Here is an 11556-nt window from a genome sequence, read left to right as displayed (position 1 = left end):
GTATGCAGTCGCTATGCAGAAGCGAGACTGCCTGTGTATTTTGCCCACTGGGTTTGGTTACGGGGAAACTGATGCACTACTTTTTTTGGAGTGGTCAGCGCCATTTTTGCAAGCTTTATTTATCTTTGGGGACGAGAATGTCAAGATCGCGTAAAAATTCCTACCTTTCGAACGGGAAGTGCGGAGTAATTTATCACTAAATTATTTGTGCGCATTCAGGTTTTCTTAGCCACTGGAAAAAAATCGAATTTTCCTTGCAACCCGGAATCACTCGTAACGTTAAGTTAAAGCGAGTGGCTCTGAGGACGAGAATACAATAATACCAGTTAATGAGGAATACACTGAATGGTTTTCTCAAGCGTTTTAAAGTTTTGTACCATGTCTGAATTTCAATGGAGAGCACACAACGGCGAACGATGGCGAAAGGAATGTTATTGAAATCTAAGCGGATATCAACAACAAATTAAGTCTCGGATTCCCTGCAGACGCATTGTGTCATTTCCGAAAGTACCTTTCAAGGGGCTGGTTTGAAAAAGCACGAGCCCTAGGCAGGGTTCGGGCACTTTTTGGGACCAAAAAGTCAAGGACTTTTCAAAAACTTTCAAGGACACATTTCCCATTTCTCAAGGACTCAATGTAGTGCAAATTTCAATGTATAATAATGTATAATGATGTTCAAAAATAACGAAATTGGGATATGCCTCCCCGACAGGAGATCTCTATGTTTCCTTTTTGTTCTTCATCAACACGAGAAATTTTGTCTTTAAGGTGTTTGTGCGGTTGCTCCTTAAACTATGTTTCTTCCCATTTCATGTGACTTGTGAGAGCAGACTCTCCCAGACTGGAAATGTCAACATCTCCCATGCACACAGTACATCAGGCATTTCAATTGCTTGTCAACGTTTACTTTCCGTATGCACTCTTTATACAATGGATTCTGTAGTCACATGGAGCTGAAAACAGACTTCCCCATCGATTTAGCTGTTAGCTTGTTTCCCCCAAAACCAGAAAGGTCAAGAAAGCACACGCCTTTCAAATTCCCGCTCATTCGAGAAAGCATGAATAGCACAAGCATTTCATTGGTTCTTAGCGCTGCATATGTTAACCAATACGAGAAAAGATTACAATGAAGAAAATAAGAAAATAAAAAATCGAACAAAAGAAAAATCGAGGGCTTGCTGAACGCTTAGTGAAGCGTATAAGTAGTCCTTTTAATTTGCTTTCTGCTATTTTAATTTTTTTATTGCCTGCGCTGGTGCCAGTTAGGTTTAGGAAATTTGATTCGGACTTTGAGATCACTTATACAAAACAGCCCGAAAAAGCACCCAGGATCATTGCCAGTGTAGCCTGATTCTCAGACGGTCTAGGTCGCGGACCGTCTGAAAAGTAAGGCCCGGGCCAAACGTCGAGCTTGACATGAGACGAATTGAATGGTAGTTTGGGTCTACCTAGCTAGTACTGCAGACTGTATATATCGAGGCCAAAATACACATTGTCCTAAAAATTTCAAAATTATGAAATTTTCGTCTCATCATAGTTATTAGAGGGGGACTATGGTTTCATGAGCAGCTCGAAATTTGTCGCATACTCGATCTTCACACGTTCTATCCGTCTGAGGAAGACAAATGGACCGTGTTGGTCGATCCAAATACCGTTCGTCGAACTTAATTGGGTCAACGGGCTTAATCATGAACTCAATTCGTTCTATTTAGTCCGTCTCATGTAAGGAGGTCTGGCCCGTGCTAATCGCCCATTTCGCTATTTTCACCAATCCCGGCCCGTAATATATAGTTAGTTCATTTTGGAGGGTTACTTGCATTAAAACAATGGATACCCAGTTCACTGAAGCATGATACAGCCCCAAGAGTAAATGTAATGTATTCAAGTTTTATGTAAAGACCTCCCAAAACGAATTGCAGTATGGGATGGGGGAAACAGTGAACTGTGAGCAGGCCGGTTGAGAAAATTCCGCCTGCTACCGGAATTGAACCAATCACATTAGAGGATTTGTTAAATAAGTTGGCGAGAACGAGGATACTGTGAAAATAAATCCTTGCAATCGTGTTGCGCCAGACAAAAAAAACTAAACAAAACTCACCCTTTAGAGCGGCATTAGATCCAGATGAAAGGGTACTCTTACCATATTTTTCGTTTTGTTAAGTAAGAGTGCAAGTCTTACTCTCCAAAATAACGTAAACTAAACTTACGCAAAAGCTAGTTGGCACCGAGAATGACAGACGTAGAATGACGGGAATATCCCGCCAAACCTTGAAATAGTCCTAAACTACCCCATAACCACCTAAGTGCCTCTGTATCGCGCCGACAGAATATTCTATTTCTGACCAATTCCTTCCCACTCGACCGTCAGAAATTAAACTTGTGTTCATTTCGACTGAAAATGTCTGGATGTTGTGGGACGTGAATGGAGAGTGTAATCTACAGGTACAATGAAACAGGTCAGTTTACATCCGTGCACTAGAAATGTCACCATGATGTTCGTTCCTTTGAAGTATAATTACTTACACATTACAGAAAAACAATCTTTCGAAGGAGTGAAAGAAAATCAGTTTTTCACACTACTGTGATGGCACAATGATGAGGGAACTGTCATTGTATGCAACATCAGCCAACTAATTTACTCTTATGACTGCCTCCAGGTTATAATGCCTTGTCAGGTGAAATTCAACCATTAAAGGACACTTTATTGCTGTTATCTGCTCTCTTAACAGTGTTTAAGTAACTTTACTTCCATGGAGGGCTTTGATAAACGAAGGTGCCCACAAGAATAGCCAAAGCTAAAGAAAAGGGAGGATCGTAAGGAGCGAAAACTCAACCCACCTGGTCAAGAAACTACTGAGATATGAATGTTTAACATGTGAAAGGCGTTTCTTCAGAGCTCACATAGGACTCCATAGCCATACAAGGGTTCACAACAAGTGATGAACCCAAGCTGCCCTCATCGTCTACCATGGACAACCAAGAGACAATTGCTTAAATTGTCCATATGAGTGCGAGGATCACGTATCTCTTTCGTCTATAACTCGCACGTTAAATATACATTTCTTTCAGTGTTTACTAAACAATTAGAGCGGCTTTCAAATGAGTATCGTAAAACCAAACCCAAAGTAATTACTTTGGCTAATCAAAAAGGACGGTGACAATCCAGTAAACCAATCAAAACTAAGTAATTACACGTAGCCGACACATAGCGCATGGTTTTGGTTTCACTTCTGATTGGTTGAGAAAGTGGCGTGAGAACTTTGAACCAATCAAAAAAGTAATTTGCTAATTACTTTCGACACTCAATTGAAAACCGCTCTAAGCACAACAGACTGTTAATACTGTTACTAGCCAGTACCGTAAGACCAATGTCCAGCTCGCAAACAAATGACCGTTTTCTTTAAACTTGAATCTATAAATATCTTGATTTTGTAGGGCTTATTTAACACTATTCTGACCAAAAAACAGCGTCTTTGTTGAAAAGGGCTGTGTCAAGGTAGTGCATTTGATGCTGTGTATGTTTACCAATTACCCACCCCTATTCGCTATGCAACTTTACGTTAACCAAGAAATTACTTTAAACAAGACAACTAAAAGCTTCGTGACACAAAATGTCCGTCGAGCATACTGTACATAATTTAAGTTACAAACAACTGAGATAAACTTTGAAAAACTGTTTGGCTAAACACTTGTCAAAAGCTCCAGTTGCAATCCATTTCAGCCTTCTTCAATTTTACCCATCTCTGGCTCCTTTTGTATTTCCTGTTTCATTCAAACCTTCTTTCAATGTTTTCGGTAGTTATAATTTAAGTTTCGCTTGAGATGGTTGCCAGGTCCTCCCAGCACCAATTTCCAGAAATGCACCTAATTATTAGATACACGCTCAATTTTGACATCCAACACGAAGTGTCTGAGCCTTTGCTACTTATTTCCATCAATAAGGAAGAGTAAAGGTCAGCGTTATTTTAGCCGAGGGTAAATGTAGCTGTTTATCCTTACTCGAGGAGGAGCATTTAAGGACAATTTGTGACTTTAATTGTTGAAGTTGGGGAGAAGAGCATGTGAAGCTTATTAAAATCCGCCTGCATTTAATTGGAGGACTTACACCTGGTTCCTAGTCACTAAACGTGGCGAAATATCAAGACACAGCCCCTTATTATTATTATTATTATTATTATTATTATTATTATTATTATTATTATTATTATTATTATTATTATTATTATTATTATTATTATTATTATTACCAAAGAAAGCAGCTTGCCCCGCAAATAGCTAATCGTGACGGGGAAAGGCGAAGAAAGAACACAACGGACAATAAGCTTAAAGACAACTACAATAAGTCTACTTACCCTAGGTCAAATGAGTTACTTGCTTAACATTATTTGAGTAGATGAAAATAAAAAGCAAATTTCAAGGTCCAAAACGCATAGAATATTCTTGTTATACATGGAAAAATTCGTCTTGAAAGCAGAAAACATTTTTTTCCAGCAACGAGACTTTAACTGATATCTCAATAAATCTTCAATAAAATATCCTTGTTTTGTAGTGATCAAATGTCGACATATTTGTATTTTTTCCACAACAAGTTACAATAGATCCCAACAACACAAAACAAATTGTGCCTTTTTTCCCCCTGATATTTCACTGTGGTTGAAGAAATTTAGTAAAATAAACAAATCCATCACACGCTTCCTTGCGGCAGATCCTATGACAGGAATTGGTCCATTTCCCAAATAATATCAACAAAAGGCTGCTTTCCTTTTCTGTCTCCAAAAAAATGATTTTTGCACAGCATCAGCAAGAAAACAACAAAGCTCCTGTAACATCTTCCCCTTAGAAGCCACTGAAATCTTACAGCTTAAACATCATGAAAATAACAACACACCTTGCTATTTTCACTATTAATAGCTGTTTTAATAACAGCTTTAAGCCAGCAGCATCTGTCTACAGCCTACGACATCCATTTATTGAAGTAACAGACTGACATTTGTGTACACCAGTAAGCCCAAAAAGAATGGGATCAGTGAGATCCCAGCTACATATAATCTCAGGACCGCTCTGTACACAAATACTTTATCCGCAATAATTTCTGAGAATGACCTCATAATGCAAATGGCTCTTTATCAAGAACAAGCATTATTTTGTACTAATATGTCAGTTCTATGTACAGTTACTGTCTGGATTTTTCCAATCAATCCATCTGATGTAAATAATTTCAACTGGAAGGTTGAATCAGACAAGTCAGAATGTCTTGCGATGAATTGCTCTGGACCCTTCATCGTCATACTCTTTTTTAGAGACCCACATCTTCTTAAAAGTGTCTAAGGATGCTAAAATGGAGCCTCTGAAAGAAAATATTAATATTAAACAATTATTATTCGTTATTACTATTTTTCTAACAGCTGTTTCAAACCTTACTAACTACCCTTGCAAAAATGTCCAAAATACAAAGCAAGTTTCTTGTAAATAAGTTTGCAGGTCTACAAAGCATTCAGTTACACGAAAATGACTTCATAAATTCTCAAGGCTGGATTTAATCAAGGGGCAGTACAGTGGCAATACGAATGTTATTGTAAGCAGGATAACCTTACCCAATCCATGTCGAGTATAGTCTTTCTTGAGGAGCAGAAATCTAATAAAAGGAAATCCATGCAAATGAATGGTTTTAGAAGTCACTCGTCAACCCTTAATGATATTATCATTGATCGATGATGAAGATTACGATGGTGATGATGATGATGATGATGATAGCAAAAAGAAGAAACAACCAGAGGAATCAATTTTCTTTACTTTGGGTTACAACTGTGCAAATACAAGAAAATTAATAATAATACAAAAGGTCTACAATGTATGTTCAGGAATTGAATCCAGCGCACACACATTGAAAGAAAGCAGTGGTTCTGACACCACTCCACAATCCCCTGCTCTCAGTCTGTCAATTAGCTACAGTAACTGTAAATCATAATTTCAAAACCAACAATAACTTTTTTGAATCATAATAAAAAATGTCTTGAATCAACTCTGATTAATAGACATTTGTAATGACCCAAAACAAATGTGGGAAGTCAGCTGATCATGTTGTCATCCACACAAAAATACTTGAGAGATAAACCTCCTGAGACAATTTCTGTATGCTAAAATGCTACCCTTTTAAAATCTTTAAGAATACATGTAATTTATTTCTGACAGTGTTTCCCCTTGATTAACCTATGCTACTCCCTGTCATGAATGATGAAAATCTCATACCCTGATCTTGATATCTTTTGGTGCAAGTTTCTTTACTTCACTTAACAGCCGATCACCAAATCCTGCCAAAGTAACAGGACAGAGTCATAATATTATTATCATAAAATTAATAAATATAGTACATAGACGTAAGAGATGGCAAAAAATGGTTACTAATCTGTAAAAATCTATGTCCCCTCTGTCAATTAAGCGTGCAAAAGATTAATCGTAATAAAGATTAACTCTGATATTACCTTTGAACAGTGTTGAACCACCAGACAGCACAATATTTGAATAAAGGACTCGTCTGAGATCCATATCTGATTTTTGAATAGCAAATGCTAGTACCTATGCAAAGATAAATAACCAATGTAATATAAATGTACTTTTCATGGTTTTTGCATCTGTAGTGTTCACTGTTACTGGATGGAAACAGAGCCTATGAAAATCCCTACAACATTTAATAATCACTAGAGCATTGTCAAAGAGAGATATACTTATTTTTCAGTAGAGATCATTGTCCTAACCTCATGGATTCCTTCACACTCTTCACCAACCAGATCAGGTCTAAATAACAGTTCTGGTGCTCTGAAACGTGCAGGGCCAACCTAAATTCACAAAATGAATGTTTTTAGATCTTCCACAACAGGGTTCACCAGTAAGTACATGCACATTAATAATATTAAGGATACATTTTATTCTAGAGAGAAATTTGAGATCTATATGATATCCCCATATATGCAATACCCAGCAAAGGTGGCTGCCAGTGACTTGGGAGAGCCCTCAGCTTAAAGGATCACTTTCATCTCTATTTCATCTACAACCCACACTTAAGCATACACATTTACTTTATTAAGTCCTTTCATGAAACACATAATTTATGAAACCATTACATTGACCTGCTCCCAACTACATGAAAGTGGCTTCATAGCTCAGTTTGTAGAGCATTGTACCAGTATTGCAGAGGTTGCAGGTTCGAATCCTGTTGAAGTCACCTGAACTTTTCAGGTGTCTATAATAGACAAGTATTGCTTAAATTATCCACTTAATTATGTTATGGCCCATCTTTATACCAGATACACAACCAAATGAACAACAAAATCATTGTTCACCCAAGTTCATCCAGACGGATTGTGAGTCTTATATAGTTCGTCCCATCTTAACACAAGAGATGCATAATTGGTCTGGACAGATTGACATTGACACTGACATTTTGAACTTGACAATGCTTTATGAGGATGGCAAAACGTTGTTTGTTATTAATTTTGCTAGTTTGGTATCTGCATCACCTTGATTTCACAATGAAAAAATCATTATCCCTTTTTCTTTTTCCAACATTACCTCCAACATGCTTCCATCTGGTAATACATACTGTATCCTTTCCCCTTCAATTGATTCCTGTTGAGTTGAAGTTTAAATACATTTCTGAACTATAAAAATCATAATACATGTATTATGTTCAAAAAACTCATTTTAAAATAATTGTATATGATGTTGATTTAAGTGGTAATAATGAGCCTAAGATCTATCAATACTGTGTTTTCACCTCTTTCCGTGGGTCTAATGCCAGGTAACAAACACGCTGAAATGAAATTCAAAATTCTACATTAGGTGATTCATAATGTAATAAATCTAAAACAAAAGATCCACCAATTCAGTTAAGAGGAAATTATGAAATATCACTCATGAAACATGTGCATTACTCCAGTAAAAGTTGAAAAAGGAAATGTACGTTTGTTGAACATTTTGCGGATTCATTCATGAATGCATGGTGACATTGTGGCTTACATATCAATTTAGTTTTCCATGCCTGATGCACTTTCAAAAAATTGGGAAAACCAAAATGTCAGCAAAATTTTCTAAAATGTTTCTCTCTCTTGTAAGATTTTGTTGTGCTCAGTCTGAATTCACTTCAGCATTAAACTTTGATGTAACAATAATTATTTTCTACCTCTCCGCCGAAGTGAAGGGAGATTTCCAGATTTCTTTGGTCACTGGAACATTTGCCGGCTATGAAACAGTTCATTAATAATAATAACAATGATGATGATGATAATGATAATGATAATAATAATCATACAATAATCATACTTATTTTTTGAGAACGCTGCCAGATATTCAAGATCTACATGTATTAGAGCCGCTGGAGAACGCCATATCTAGGGTGCTTATCCCTGCAATTACATCTAGCATAGGTGCAGTTGGCTAGACAGGGACATTCTAGCTCTGCCAGTTCGTCTAGGGGGGCTAGGCATAACAAACCCATGTCTTGAAGCAAATTTCGAGCAATCCTCCTCTCTTAAAGTTACCACCCCGCTGGTCCAACAAATCATGGCTCAGTCCCATCAGATACCGGATGATTCTCTTGTCAAGCCACTTCAACAGGCATTGAGGAGTGAGAGAGCAAAGGTGCTCAAGACAGGGCAGGGCACATCAGAGAGGTAGCTCCACAGAAAGTCCAGCAAACATTTGACCTTGCCGTGGACAAAGGGTCATCAATTTGGCTGACGGTACTCCCCCCTCGTAAAATGGGTTTTAACCTAAATAAGAGGGAGTTCCGTGACGCAATCAAATTACGCTATGATTGGCTGGTTGATGATATCCCCTCCACCTGCGTATGCGGCGACATTTTTACAGTAGACCACGCAATGATATGCAAGCGAGGTGGGTTCGTTACCCAACGTCACAATGAGCTGAGTGATTTAGAAGCCGAACTCCTGAGTATGGTATGTAGTGATGCTGAGATCAAGCCTTTCCTTCAAGATATCTCGGGAGAACAGCTAGGAAGGGGTTATAATTGAGCTCCAGATGCGAGATTACATATCCATGCGCGTGGGTTCTGGGAGAACCAACGATCAGCATACTTTGAAGTGAGGGTCTGTCACCCTAATGCTGATTCATATAGGAACCTGAAACTCCACCAAATATACCGCAATCACGAGAACGAAAAGGAGCGCCCATACTCGAGGAGGGTTTGGACAATGAACAAGGAACTTTCACACCCCTTATTTTCATGTCAACAGGCGGTATGGGAAAGGAATGCTTGCAATACCACAGCAGACTGGCGCAGCTGATCTCCATCAAGAAAGGAGAAGATTATGCTAAAACAATTTCCTGGATAAGAGCAAGGACATCCTTCGCTTTATTAAGCTCCGCACTAATCTGCCTGAGAGGATCAAGAGGAAGAAGAAAAGCTGTTTGTGATTTTAAGAACATTGATATTGACATTGAGATCCAAGAAGGAGCCATTTTTTAAAGTATATCTTCCCTTTTTTTTTTTTATTTGATGCTGTTGTAGTGAAGTTTTTAGTGCATTTTTTTTTATTATTTATATTGATTAAGATTGTGAATATCATTTTTTAACATTTTAGTAGACTATATAATTATTGTAAATTTAAGATCTTAAGAATTTGTTAATAAAGTTTATTATAATACATTGTAATCATTACATTTACCATCATTTTGAAAATTTGTTTTACAGGCCTATAAGAGACATACATTTCCAAAAGCAGCTAAAATTCACAACCCAAGTAATTATTTCAAAGAGGCCCTGAATTCCTAATATTGAGGGTATTGATGGAAAATTATTTGTTACTTCTATAAAATGTTGGAGTGTATTGTTTTAACTCATGGTTTGGTTTAAAAATTATTATATAAATTGATTAAAACATATCATCATCATCAGCATCATCATAACTACTGCCTTGGCTGTCAGTAGGCCCTATGCAGAGATGCATACAGATTTTTCCCATCTAGACTCCCATCCCCCCCCCCCCCTCCCAAAAAAAGGCATCCACCCACCCCCTACAGCCCAGCAGCTCCTTCTGAATTTAAGAAAATCTACCACCATGGTGAATCTTAAAATCACTCATGAATGAGGTGGAATAGCTTGAGTGGGAAATTTGCCGGAAAACAGGGCACTTATGTCAAGAATTTTTATTGTTCAAACAAGATCCGATCAAAGAATCGGTTTCATGGCCAAGACAACAGGTGAAGATAACGAAAGTCATTTTGTTTAGCTTCTGTCAGTGTGTTTGAAACTCAGAGATGAAGAAATGCATTAAGAAACAGTGAAACAATTTTTAAAAAATAGAAATTCTCTTATGGGGATGTGATTTGAGCCTACAATGGAGCAAAATCTTTGCAAGGTTCAAAGTCGTATTAATTTTATCAGGGAAGATTTGATGACCTGTTCGGGAGACCGGGTGACGCATTCCGTATCCGGGAGACTTCCAGATAATCCAGGAGAGTTGGCATACCTGCGTATGTCCCCAAAAAAAGACAGCAATAGATGATGGCTTATAGTGGGGTTTCCATTTTTCTTTCATTGATGTTCCAGCTTCATTTACCATTTTTCTTGGACATAAATACATCCTCATCATAAATTATTTTAAGTAAGATCACATTAATTTTGGTATGCATAAATTACGTATATGAGTAAGTGTTGCATGTACAGCACAAGTAATTACCTCCTTGATGCTTCTCACTATTTCCAGTTCTGAAGACGAATGAAAGTTGAATCCTTCTTTCCTTAAAAGGAGTCTGAGAAAAGCTGTAACATCTCTGTTGGTAAATTAAGCAAACACAACAAAATAAATGATCAGCTAGCACTTTGCATTCTGCAGGTTTGTCCAATAAAACCTTAACCCCACAAAAGTAAAACAAAAGCACAGATAATTTGTCATCCCCGGAGATCTGTGGAGAAGGCAGCATGGCTTACTGGTTGGGTTTGCATGCAGTTGCTCAAGGTCAAATAACGAGCACTCCGAGCACCAACTGAATGTCCTTAGTAGTCCCTAACACACAAAAGATAGAAGTGATCCTTGCACTCATCAATTTGAGGAATTGTCTCAGTGGAGGATCCAGCCCTGGAGGTAAGGTGGGGGCCCCACTCTCAAACATTTTGTTTTTGCCCTTTCATAGTTTTGGTGGCTTTGGTCCAAAAATAAGGGGGTGGGGGGCCTCCCCTGGATCCGCCACTGTGTCTCTTCAGTCTCAAAAGTCAGGTGGCTTCAATGGGATTCAAACCCATAACCTCTGTGATGCTAGCACAATGCTCCACCAACTGAGCCACAAAGCCACTCACTTGGGAGCAGGTCAATTTGTTGGGATGACAATGTGAGGATAACTTCAATCTATCTTTTGCTTATAACCCACACTTCAAATGTACATTTCTTTCAGTCCCTAATACAACTCCACCCGGTTGGATTTCTTAAGGCTGTTGCATTAATTTGAATCTTTCTATACACAGTGAGCTTCAACTTTAAATATCATTATGTACAAATCAGGTTCTTTCCTTCAACATGAATCTGACCTGCCGGCAATATC

The 11556-nt window shown here is 38.0% G+C and overlaps 1 protein-coding gene and 1 non-coding gene across 2 annotated transcripts in view; both read right to left on the bottom strand.

Annotated features, from left to right (window-relative positions):
- Positions 1–3371: 3371 nt before the first annotated feature.
- Positions 3372–11556, bottom strand: part of LOC138007164 (alpha-centractin) — a 14783-nt gene continuing 6598 nt past the window's right edge. The window contains exons 9-17 of the mRNA XM_068853921.1: positions 11543–11556; positions 10698–10791; positions 7775–7810; positions 7570–7626; positions 6756–6836; positions 6483–6576; positions 6250–6311; positions 5595–5635; positions 3372–5347 (exon numbers count right to left, since the gene is read on the bottom strand). The exon at positions 11543–11556 is cut by the window's right edge and continues 109 nt beyond it. Of these exons, the coding sequence (XP_068710022.1) occupies positions 5245–5347; positions 5595–5635; positions 6250–6311; positions 6483–6576; positions 6756–6836; positions 7570–7626; positions 7775–7810; positions 10698–10791; positions 11543–11556 (582 nt within the window). The 3' untranslated portion in view covers positions 3372–5244. The remainder of the gene's footprint in view (positions 5348–5594; positions 5636–6249; positions 6312–6482; positions 6577–6755; positions 6837–7569; positions 7627–7774; positions 7811–10697; positions 10792–11542) is intronic.
- On the bottom strand, positions 11236–11308 carry Trnaa-agc (transfer RNA alanine (anticodon AGC)). Its single transcript has one exon. It is a non-coding gene; the product is annotated as a tRNA-Ala (tRNA).

This window comes from Montipora foliosa, chromosome 6 (assembly GCF_036669935.1).
Source record: "Montipora foliosa isolate CH-2021 chromosome 6, ASM3666993v2, whole genome shotgun sequence".
Taxonomy (NCBI): domain Eukaryota; kingdom Metazoa; phylum Cnidaria; class Anthozoa; order Scleractinia; family Acroporidae; genus Montipora; species Montipora foliosa.
Note: the sequence above shows the minus strand (reverse complement) of the source record. Positions and strands in the feature narration are given on the sequence as shown.